Here is a 12,787-nt window from a genome sequence, read left to right on the forward strand (position 1 = left end):
GCCGAATTCAAATCGGTCCCACCAATCCCGAACGGCATTTCGTTGACGTTTGTGACAAGGTACGGGAAGCCACGGTGGCTATGAGTAATTGTGCAAAGCGCTGTGAAATAAAACGTTGCGACAGGAACCTCTGCTTCTGAGATGTGCCGGACTTTGATTAGACAGATTCGGAAACAGATGTGAGTTACATATACTGCACATCAGAATTACTGGGGCCACTAAACCTCATTAAGAAACCCTCTGTGACTTCGCCAAGGAGAAAGTGTTTAATAAACAATGATGCAGTAAGTAGACTATAGTGTTTGCAGATGAATCAGAGCTGGCTAGCCTATATAATGCTGGGGGCTTTAACTGTAGCGGGGGCTTGCTTGCTTGGCTTGTAGAAGTGGCTTTGACCTATTTCCATTTTGAGTGGGGAGGAACTGATGAATTAATTGGGACAGGAATGAATTATATTCATCAAGTGTCAAGCCGTGATGCCAACCGAGACTCCCAAGCCTGTTCGTGGGGCCTTGTGTGGACAAAATCAAGGTTGGGGGGGACAGGGGCTGCTAAAGTTTGTTTCTAAAAGCTGAGTACAGGAGAGCCCTTGTGTTACCACAGGGGAGGTTTTTTGGGAGCAAAAGGGCAGGATCTGATCCAGCAGGAACAGATGCAGTGAAAGATTAGGAGCAGGATCTCCTGCAGGGTGGTACAAGCTCGCCTGTCTTAAAGCAAGAGGTGGTGGGGGGGATCCAAGCCAGAAAATGATTTATGGCAGCCCAGTTCTGCAAGATGGAAACTCAAGATGAGGTGCTTACTTAAAAACTCATGATTTTATTTTATTTTATGTTTTGAGAGAGAACAGCATTACAAAAGCCTCTCAAAAAAAAAATACTTCTCAGGTTTGCCTGGCTGGCTTTATTGTCAAAGAATCAAAAGGGAGGCTTTTCTCTTAGTTTTCGTGTCCCTCTGGATCAGCTCTGCCCTCTCGCTCTCTGTCTCCTGTGTATTTTCCCTGTCACTGATCAATCACTAGCTGAGTGATCACAGCTGTGTACATCACTCTCTCAGCAGCACACCCCTACTGTTTTGCTCTGGATTTTGCAGGATGGTTTTCTACCTTCAGTGTGAAACTTTTTCACCCCTTTTCCAAGCTGGACTGCCTGTTGTTTCGTTGGCCATGGGAACGGGATCTCCGTGTACAGTTAGGGAATAGCTGGCACTTGAAATTTGGTTATTTGGAATAATGAACTTGACCCGCAAGGATTGGGCTTCTTCAAGGAAATCAGACATCTGCTTGGCTCAGCAATAATCTCCAGTTTGAAGGGACAATGCCATGACTATGGTTGTTTATATTCTGCTTGTCAGATAAAAGGTCACTGTTCCTTCATATTTAGGTGGGTAGTTGTCAAAGGGGGAGTTTAACTCAAGCTGCCTGACTACTAAAGACTGAAAAGCATGAGGATGAACCAAGCCGTGCTCTTCCATGAGGTAATGACCTTTACTTTAACACCAGCACACCTGCGTTTAATGCTATCCGACTTGGTAACCGTGGTTATGTCAACTGGTGTTTGTTTCTCATCTTGCCAAACATTTAAAAATGTGTGTTACCTGGGCCAATATCTGAATATAGGCATTTTGTGAATCAAGACTTGTTGCCTAAATGGATTTGCAATAACATCTGTGTCAGTTCAGACAGAACATCTGCAGAGCTTCCAATGAGACATTATCTGGTGATTATTGCTTGGGTACTTCTTGCGCTGCTATCTGTGGATGGTGAATGTTTCGTCTCTATAATTTTTTTTAATCGCTTAATCTGCAGTATTTTTGACTTCCAAAGAAAGCCTGCAGCAGTCTGATTTAAAGATAAAATTGCATATTCTACAGTTTCAGATGAATGTGTAGACCATGCTGTAAGATTATTTTTCTTAAAATAACCCATTAGAACACAAAAACGGATAAGTAATAGTGCAACTTATCCACTTAAAGCTTCCTGGTATTGCAGTTGATTGCTTGAGGATGTTGTCGCCGCTTGTTCCACTGATGCCGGGTCTAGTTTGAAGTAAGATGAGACTAACTTTACTTTAGGAGTTTGTCGAGGGGTGCCTTTTGGTTCAATACCTTTCTGCTACAAAAACTCCTTAAGTTTTGGACTTAAAAAAAAACATTTGTGGCTTATATCAGCGGCGTCCAGTTTCAGCCCTGCATGGTTTTAGAGGCATCTCTAGTTTTAGTCTTATTAAATGTCTTTTCCAGAACCTTAGTGAATCTAAATCTGTTTCGCTAGATCAAGAGCTGGGACTGGTTGGAGTACTGGCATTTATGCTCTTATTATTATTGAAGTGTAGAGGAAAAGGTGCTGCATATTTAGGGAGCTAATGTAGCAGACGATGTATGGCTGTTTGTGTGAACAAAACACTCCACACTAGGCTGAAGTTATGCGGCTATATTCACACAAACTGGATACTCGTACTTGCCAAAAATGAAAGTGTTAGTGTTAGATTTGTTGCCATGGAGCTCACCGAAAGAAATGAAAGGGAAAATATATATATTTTTTCCTTTCTCCTTGAATCTGGCTGTCAAGCTAACGATTAATTATCTTTAAATATTTATTTAGGCCCCAGAAATTTGCACAAATTGCCTCTTCACCCTGTCTGCACTCGCAAAAGAAGAAGAAGGAGAAGAAAAAAAAAGAAAATCAAGGGTTTGAGATCAGGGGAGGCAAATGAGAAAATAAATTCCCAGGGGCCTCGGCTAATGAAAGCACATTAGCAGTCACGCCGTGTAGAAATCCGCCAGTTCGTCATAAGCAATTTTCAGTCCCCGACCAACTTATTGCAACAATATGGCTGCTTGCTGCGCAGCTCAGTGGAGGAAGCATGACATTATTACAACCGGGGGTGAAGGCGGAACCTTCCTGCAGTGGGTGAAAGCCGATAAAGCGTTTCAACACTTAATGATGTTGATGTCAAATAAAAAAAAAATCCCTTTAACATTCACTTTACCTGTTGAGTTTGAAGCCTACTAGGAGGAGGACACACATTGAATATATGTTTATTTAACTGCAGCAGATGCACAGTCGCTCCGCGGCTCTGTTGTGTCTTTGCGATGCCGTCGCTTGCCTCATGTTTCTGTTGTCTCTCTATTTATTTTTTAACTCCATCTCTCTTTCCTTTCTTCTCCCTCCTTCCTCTCTTCACCCCACCTCCTCCTTCTTCTGCTTCGTCACAACTGCAGCAGGTGGTCATGCGAGTAGCCCGAGGAGCTCCTCAACAAGGTCCTCCGTAAGCCGTTTCTCTCCTTGACCTGCCAGCAGTGAATAAGGGTGTAGAGGCGACAACAAACTGAAACTGCTTGGGATGGGGTTTTTTTTTGCTGTCCAATAAGCACACTCCCAATGGGTTTTTGTAGTAATCTAGTCGCACACCTTTAACAAATATTTTGCACCGAAACCCCTTCTGGTCCATTTACGTATTCAGTTTTCTGGAGTTTACACCTGCCACCACATGAATTAAACCTGAACTGCAGTTTTAATTGGATTTCCTCGACTTCCCTTCGCTTAGTTAAAGCCATCGTTTGGTCACAAAGGATCCAAATGACAGGAGAATCCATGGCGTCATGAAAACTGTAATCTGCAATTGCAGAAAACGTGGGACAAAAGTTCCAGGACAAACTGGACGTTTGTAATGACATTGACAGGCCGGTTGGGGATTCTGCCAAGAGAGACACTGCAACAAACATGACCAGGTTTCAGTTTAATGGTGGGCAGCAGACTGATCCACTCCTTTTCTTTCTTTTCTTTTTTTTTCCATTTAACTTTTTGCCTTTCAGCGCAATCATTTTTCATTAGAGGATAAATGTCACATGTGAAATAAGTCTTGAAATTATTCATTGTGGTCTAATTGTTTTATTACATTGGGCATTTTTTACAGGAGGTTTATGCACTTTTGAGAGCCTTTGTATATCCTTTTATTTTTGTAGCTTCATTCATCTTGGTCAGGGTTTTCCACATGCCATGTGAGATTTGCTACCCTGCAGCAGTTTGACCCTTGCACAGTTAATGGCACCAACATGTCTTGTCTCTCTCTCTTCAACAGGCTCTGCAAAAGATGTGACTTGTGGTTTACACGCTCTGCCCCCGAACCAGATACTCGCAGCTGAAGTGCCACATTTCCTGCTACACCTCCTGCCCGTGCTCCGTCTTCCCTGGATTATGATTTGCTCATGGGTCTCGGCTAACTCCGCACCTGGGGTCCTTTACCCCCGCCTCATTAATCAGTAGAAAAGGGCCGACTTTAATAATCTTTAAAGACTCTCGGATCGCGTTCTGTTACCAGCCTCTTTGATCATGGAATCTCAGTGGGGCCCGACTTTTCCCCTCCATTCTCCCTCTGTCATCTTCCTGCTTCTGGCTGCTTCTTACACCTGGCTCTTTCCCGTCACATCCCCTCAGCGAGTCCCGATAGACCCCCAGGCCGCTCCGGAATACGCTCACTCCATCCGACTGGACGGCGACATCATACTCGGCGGGCTTTTCCCGGTGCATTCACGGGGAGATCGCGGCACGCCCTGCGGGGAGCTGAAAAAGGAGAAGGGCATCCACCGCCTGGAGGCCATGATGTTTGCCATTGACCTGATCAATAAGGATCCCGAACTGCTGCCCAACATCACGCTGGGGGCCCGGATCTTGGATACCTGCTCCAGGGACACGTACGCTCTGGAGCAGTCCCTGACGTTTGTGCAGGCCCTAATAGAAAGGGACGGCTCCGACGTCCGCTGCGCCAACGGAGACCCTCCGATCTTCACCAAGCCCGACAAAATTGTGGGCGTGATCGGGGCCGCGTCCAGCTCCGTGTCCATCATGGTGGCCAACATCCTGCGTCTGTTCAAGGTAGGATTCGTGACTGTTTCTGTTTCATCTCGACTTTACAACCACAAACCTAAATGTAGGATGCTTGATTGATCAACTAAAAGAAGTGAATACTTGTGAAGTCAAGGGAAAATTAGAAGTGTGGTGGCGTTTGTATTCATGTTCCAAAGTTTTATATCTGTTGCTGAACTTTCTCTTTCATTCCCTGGACACTTTGAATGTCTTGCTGCAGATTCTTAATTGGATTTAAGTGTAATATAACTATGAGCTACTGTACATCGCCTCACTGACTCTTTGGGGTCATTGTCATGCTGAAGAGTGAATGTTCACTCCAGTTTAAAGATTTTTTTTCCCAGCCCTTTAACATGTTATTTTCCAGGATAGTCCTGTATTTGCCTCCAACTTTCTCTTTGTTGCCCTGACCAGCCTGTTTGTCCCTTGACGGGGACAAAAAGAAATCCCTGCATCTGCTTCATACTGTCCCTACCATGTCTCAAAGTGGAAAGGTTTGTTGATGATGAATGCAGTGTTAGTTTTCCTAATTCAATTCTAAGTTGTTTTCACATTCCCTTACGTGGCTTTTGACAAACTGCAAGTGGAACCTATTATCGGTTTTCTCGAACAATAACTTTCTCCCTGTCACTCTTCCATAAAGGCTGGATTTAAGCCAACAGACTCTCCCACCTGAGGTGTGGACCTCTGCAAGTCCGTCAGTTAACGTGTGTGTTATGGGCTGCTTCTCTAAACGATGCTTCCCTTGCCCGACCTGTCAGTTTAATAGGGCAGCGATGTCTCGGTAAGTTTGAGTAACTACTTTAAACTTCGTGACAACTTTTCTTCCTGACCCTCCTACTGTCTTCCTTGCTCTTCGTGATCCGGTTTGTTCACTAATGTGCTCTTATGCGCCTTGCAGACCAGCTGGATTTACACCGAGATTGAATCTCACATAGAGTTGCACTGGATGTTTTGGGGAATTGGAGTATAGGGTGAAAAAAGGCCAGCAAATAGACTACCTAATGTAATGCTAGTAATGTTCTACTTTGGGTGATTAAATGGGTGCTAAACATAAATGCACATCACGCTTTTCAGATGTTTGAAAAGTCTTAAACCACATTTCCTGTGTGCTGATCTGTCACGAAATCCCAGTAAATTGCGTTCATAAGGATTAAGGTTGTAAAGTGTGAAAGTTCAAGGGGGTATGAACACTTTTTCCAAGCACTGCACTTGCTGAATCACTGCCATCCCACGCAGCATCCAGCCCCTTCACCCATATAGGCCAGATAAAGTTCAATGGCGGCAGCCATTTGAAGCCTTATCGGTCTCTGCAGCGGTGACACCTCTTCCTTCACCAGTTGCAGGAGACAGATAGCCTTTGCGTTTCACTCTCGGAGCCCAAAGTGCGATTTCAATCAGACATTCAGATGCGTCTGAAGGAGAAACCGATGTGTCGAGCGATGCTTGCAAGTAAGTTTAAGGTTGAGCGAAATAATACAAATAATAATAAAATAAAATAAAAATTGCAGCCAAGTGTGGGTATCTATTACGAGCTCGAAATCTGTCAACAGCCACTTCATTTCCTGCGCCCTACGGTTGTTTATGCGCACGTGTGTCGCCTGCGAGGACGCCGGTTTGTGATGCCGTGTTTTCAAGTAGGTGTGTGGGCCTAATTGAGTGTCCTCATCAGGGTGCAACTCTTTTGTGTGTGTTTTTTTAAAAACATCCTTTCCTGAAGCCTTTATGCATTTCAGGTGTGTGTTGGTGTCTTTGAGTGTGCGCCCCATTGTCATCATTAGCTGCGCCGGGCCGACTGATGGCGGTGCGATCGTGAAATACGAGTCCGGTAATGACGCCCATGGCATTTTTCGCATCCACGTTTATCCCACGCTCTTCCACAGCAGTGTGACCACACATTTCTTTGGCACAGAGGAATCCATATGCTTGTGTTTGGGTGGGGTGGTGGGGTGTGGATTTTTTTCCCTGTGTTTCAGGACGCACATGTTAACAACCGGCTTGCGCTTTGAATGGAAGATTTGCATATTAAACAACAACAACAACTAAACATGATTTATTCCAGGATCTGTCACAGCAACAGCCCTCGAACAGAGAGCGCCGTTCCTTTCCCTGCCTCTGCGGTGCCTCGCTCTCATTTGCCTAATACGATTTTGGAGCCTCGCGCGTGTCTCCGTGTTCGCGCGCGCCGCGTGCCGCCATTGTACGTCCGCTGATAATTTGTGTGTGGGAGTCTTCTGCGGTTTTTTTTCCTCCCTTTTCTTTTCTTTTTCGTGTGTGTGTGTGTGTGTGTGTGCAGGATCTCTGCGTTATGTCAACCTCATGCCTGTGGCTGTGCTAACAGTTTGTCTCCATGCTTCTTCATAAATAATCCCCACCCCCCCTGTTTCTGGATGTCGTGGGACGCAAACACATGTTCGCACGAATGTATTTCAAGCAAACATATGTTGTTTTTTTGTTTGTTTGTTGTTTTTGGGTTTTTTTAAACAGGCTAATCTGGCGGTGTCAGTCACAGCCAGTCGCCCACTCAAGACATGATGGAGGTGCTGGGGGGGCCCCCACAGAAGCAGAGCAAGAGAGAAAGTCTGCTTATGTGTCTTTTTAATTCTAGCAGTTGACAAGTGCGATTAAAACAACAGATTGTGTGAAAAAGAAATATATAAAAAAAGCAACAATTCTCCATGTTTTTATTATTTTTATTTATTTTTTTCCCTGTGCTTTAGCAGCAGAGGGAGCCCCTTGCTGAGAGCCACAGCTGAGAGAAATCAAATCAAACAAGAGCTGCTGATGTTTCTTTTGTTCGCCGGTTCCTCGTTTGAAGATTATCGCTCTGCACTGAGGGATGATTCAGATTGGTGCGAGGCGGGGCTGGAGATAACGGGGACTTTTTGTAAATCAGGGCGAGGCGCGCCATCGCCGCAGCTGCATGTTTTGCAGGAGAAAATCTGTCCAAACAAAGTGAGTGGGAAATTTGGGGGATTTATGACAACGACTTGGTTCTGTTTAAATCTGGCTTCTTTCTTTTTTGTTTCCTTTCAGACCCTTACAAAAGTTTAAAACAAGGCATCAACCTGAATATTATATCTTGAAATTCTAACACGGAGCATAATTTTGAATGGGAATGTTAAAGAAAATGCAGGTGCTTTGTCTCCAAAGCATTAAGGTTATTGGAAATCAGCTGCTGCCTGACTGAGATTGTTTGTGGATGACCTTTAGCTTGGCCAGGGTACCCACATGTGTTGCACTGGAAATTTTGTGTGGCATATAAATAACTCACTATGAATTATTCATAGATTTATATTGACGTAATCTTGAGGTACATGGAAAACGGCGTCGCTCTCAAACTGCATTAAGCTAACTTGTAAAAAGTTTTCTATGCTGTATGAAAAAGTCAAGCTAATCGCATGGATTTAAAAAAAACAAACTTTGCAGTCATCTCTTTTTGTGTCATAACCAGATGGACATCATTTGTCGTTTACCTCAAAGTCATTTTTTCCCTCTTCTAAATTAATGCAGTTGGATCGTATTACAATTTTTTTTGCTTTAAATGTACTATAAATACTGGAAAGATAGTATTTTCCAGTATTTGAGGTTATGTCATGAGGATATAAAACCAGCCAATGCCAATCTGGGTTATTAGAAATGAGAAGTTGTCTCTCACTGTTTGATTGGCCAGTGTTCTTGTGACTCGTATGGTGGGAATAGATAAAATGGGGGAAAGTACACCATAAAATCTCGTTTGTCTCATGGAAACCTACACGGTCATGTAGGTTTTCCCTCTTCCCATGCTGCAGGGCGTGAATCGAAAACTCCAGGGCGGCGATGTTTATTAAAGCCACAAATGAATTTGATTTAATTTCCCAGCTTGAACGACTGTAAACCATGAACACGGTCTATTATCAACCTCAATTTCCTAAATTATGTCGCTGCTCTAATTCAAATGTGGCCCAACCTTAAACTAATTACAGCTATTATTTTAGTTGTGATTCAGAGTAGCGCTAAAGACAGAGCATAGCTTGTATTTTTTTTAAATTGTATTTCTATATTCTTCATTTTAGCTTCTATTTTATCTTTCACACCAAACCCTTATATTTTTGGCAGTAAAGTAAGTTCTTGGGACTACAAATAGATCTTAAGGGCTTCTGATGGAGTGGCTTTCATAGTTCTGTAATAGAAGAAGAAGTTTAACCATATATAAGCCCTGTTCACTTTGACACGTTGCCTGTCAAAATGAACAGGCAACGAGATAAAAACACAAGCAATGTGAATTCTTACAGTCAAAAACTGTGGACCAACAGAAATCATTTCAAAAGCCAATTAAAAATTAATGCATCAATCAAAATGTACAGTTAAGTTTTAGAGAGAGAAAATAATTTGGAACAACGGGGGGCCTATCTACAAGTGATGCATCTTGACATTGTGCCATTTTAGAGACGGCACAATGTCAAGTTGATCCTCCAGTTGATCAACTGTCGTTATTCTAAAACTATTCTATAAGTACTACTGGTGGGACTTTGACTACCTTTAATAGAAACCGGTTACATATTTGGAAGGGACTTTGGAACAGACTGACAACTGCTTGTGGCAGCTCGCTTTGTTCCAGTCATTGCTGAAGTTGGAGCTTGGATCTGGCAGCGGCATCAAATGCATCTAAACAGTGTTTGGCTCCAAGCTGCAGCAGCAGACGCAGCGCCGTGTTTGAATCAGAGGCCGAGCTGGTGAGATTCTCTGAAGTTCAAATTCTAGGGACCTTTTTTTTTTGTTTCTTTTTTCTTTTTCCAAATTCAAACTGACTGTTAAAATTCTGAGTCAAAACTGCACGCACGATTACCGTGTCCTCCGATCAGTCGTGCAGTAGTAGTGAACTTTTTTTTCTCTTTGTGGAACTAAAAAAGGGGGGGGGGGGAAACTATCGGGATCCTCAGTTTTGAAATGTATGTGAAGGTGAGAAGTTCTACTGGTGTTTCATATGCAATCCTCCTCAAAAGTCAGAAAACTGTCTTCTAAAAATTCAAATCAAAATTGAATCATTGTTACATTGTTATGTCGATGCAACACTGATTCACAGCTTGAGTTTAGGGGCTTGCTTAAATGACTCGGTTGACTTCATTTTAGTCTAAAGTAAAACATTTTAGGACTCTTAGAAAGCCTAAAAACTATCCTGCGTGAAATCTAGTCAGAGAGTGAGGCTCAGACTCAGCTCTCTTATGGGATCTAAGCCCATCATATATTAAAAGAGGCACTCTTCACTGCACTTTCACTATTGGTGGCTTCCATGTTGTCTCAATAAATGTGTTTTAAATACTTTTTGCATTTCCCCCCCCCCCCTCTCCCCCAAAAGAAAATATTCATGCAAGATTATTGGATGGAGTCACGGCTCCCCAGACGGGTCGCAGATGGCCTGGAAAAAGGTGCGAGATGATTAAAGTGAAAGTTTCTCTTTTCTGCTTCCCAACTTTGAAACCTTACCTCTGTAGAACTCTGTGATATAAAGTTTAAAAACCCCTGAAATCTTTCATCTTTATTTTATCATTAGCTAAATTAAAGTCGCAAATTCCCTAAGAATATGAAGTAATTGGTCTCTTTCATAGGAAGCATGTACGTATGGCATGAATCTTAAAGCCAGTAGTGAGCCGTATCGGTTCGGGCACTGGCATAAACGTCGTTAAACTTTGCTGCTTTTGACCTTTGCCCTCAAGTCGTTTGGGCAGGTTTAGCCAGATTTTCCTTGAGTCATTTCTGCAGCATGATGTTTATAAGAGGAAAAATATTTAAAATCAGATTTTTTTTTTTCCAGACGACATTGATTGCCAGGTGTGGTGGACGGAATAAATGAGGCACTATTGAATTTTAGGATATGGGATTAGTGTTTTAAAGGTGCAGAGAGTGGAGTGTTCCCTCTGCTGCAAAGCTGCACATTTAATGTTTTCTGCACCACCTCTGGGTCTCCAATCAGCACTAAAGGAGTTTTTATTGTGTTTTGCCCAATATATACAAGTATACTCTACACTTTCAAAGTTAGTTTAAAACTCTATATGCTGCATAGAGTAATCCCCCTCCATTTGTTGCAGACTGCCAGTCAGCTGGCTGATAGACTACAAGGCAGTCAAGATGTAGAACTTCTAATGAGCTAACCTTTGAAGAAAATTGCATTAAAAAAAAAGAATATTATTCTCCATAATATCCATTATGTTCAGTTTACAATGCGATTAAAGTTCATACATCGAGATCAAAATAATGGATACAAGTTAAAAGTGTTGAATCATATACCAACGTTTGCTCCGGATAATTTAGATGAAAGGGAAAACGAAACAAAAAAACACACAAAAAATGTGTCCGACAAATACTTTTCATGTTGATAAAAGAAAGAATCCTTTGCATCAAAGCGGGGACTGATGCACCGCCCGCGTTCGGCTCTGTCTGCCGTTACCAGGAAATCCCACAATGAAGCGATAGACGCATTTCAGTCAGTGACACTCGCACGCTGCGTGTCAGAAGCTGAAAATGAAATTCAATTCTCAAATTGATAAGTGGTGGCTCTCCCCCGGTGAGAGTAAATGGAATGGCGGAGCCTCGGGGGAGCTTTGGAAACACTGCACCCGCACACAGTCTCGAACCCTGCATTCATTCAAAATCAACTGCAATTGATTCTGCTGGAGGCTTTCAAACTCACACACACACATATACACGCCCACACACACACACACTTGGGGCAGTCTTCATTTGAGGAGATGGCTTATTGTCTTTGTCTCCGGCGGAGGTTTTTTATGAAGTTGTGTGTTCCAAGGCCAACGCCGAAGTCTTTCCCACGCTCTGCTATCCCGCTTCACAAACGTCCAGCTGAGTTTGTTCTGGTTGGCGTGAGCCAAGGTTTGGCAAACGATGCCTTTTCTTTTGCGTCCAATGATTATTTCTGTTCCTCCATTTTGAGCAGAATTAGCATTTGTTTTGTTCAGCCACCATTAGTTTTGTAACTTTTGCCAAAACGAGCAGTGCAAGTGGACACCTGCCAAAGCGTCAACCAGGGGGATTCAAAAATCATCTCTGGGAGATGCATCAAATAGGACGTTGCTGCCAGAAGTGGGTTTGTAGTTTTTGTTAAAATCAGCTCTACTAAAACTTCACCTTGTGAACAATCTTTTTTAGGGGTGATGGATCTGTGTTGCTGTGGGTCTGTTTCTCTTGACAACGATAGCAAAGTTTTCTCCCCCAGGATGCTCCCACTCTGTGTAATGTGATCAAAGTTTTCTCGAATCGATAAGTTTGTTGCTCAGTGTATAATAAGGGGCCTGTGATTTTGCAAAACAGTTTTTAGGGCATGCTTCTTTTCCCCTCCACTGAATAAAAATAGTCTAAGGTGAGAATTCATAATAAAAGTCAAGACTGTGCAATCAAGGAGAGATTCATTTTAAAACGTTGTACACCTGCAAGCGTGATTTAAGCTCTAGCTTGTTAGGCAATTTAATTTTCAAATTTATAGTAACCATTTTCAACTTAAACACTCTTGAAAATCAAAGTTCATATTATTATTATTTTTTAAATGTAATTTGCCTTACTTTCACTTTCGGAAAATACAATTTGACTTTAATTTTTAACGGTTAAACATCTTTAATGTCTTTAACAGCTTGGGCGAAACATCTAGTTCACGACAGCTAGTTATTTACATGGGGTGTGTTGACTCAGTTGCTGGGATTCAATTTACTCCAATAATTTAGAATACCTTTTATAACCACTTTTTATTTTTTTTTCAGATTAACTGTTTTATACGATGAGCTAACGTGCTAAAAGTTTATGAACTTGTACAAAGTTGTTGTGAAGTTCTGACGCTGTTCCTGTTGGAGGAGAGCTAAGTTGCTACATGTTGTGTCTACAAGCGTCGACATGGTTCAATGCTAATGTGTTAGCTTTACCTCTGTTCTCTGTGCC

The 12,787-nt window shown here is 42.5% G+C and overlaps 1 protein-coding gene across 1 annotated transcript in view; it reads left to right on the forward strand.

Annotated features, from left to right (window-relative positions):
• Positions 1 to 12,787, forward strand: part of grm8a (glutamate receptor, metabotropic 8a) — a 227,511-nt gene that overhangs the window by 2,574 nt on the left and 212,150 nt on the right. Inside the window, exon 2 of the mRNA XM_028044501.1 lies at positions 4,080 to 4,873. Coding sequence (XP_027900302.1) covers positions 4,331 to 4,873 — 543 coding nt within the window. The 5' untranslated portion in view covers positions 4,080 to 4,330. The remainder of the gene's footprint in view (positions 1 to 4,079; positions 4,874 to 12,787) is intronic.

The sequence above is a fragment of the Xiphophorus couchianus genome, chromosome 17 (assembly GCF_001444195.1).
Source record: "Xiphophorus couchianus chromosome 17, X_couchianus-1.0, whole genome shotgun sequence".
NCBI lineage: Eukaryota > Metazoa > Chordata > Actinopteri > Cyprinodontiformes > Poeciliidae > Xiphophorus > Xiphophorus couchianus.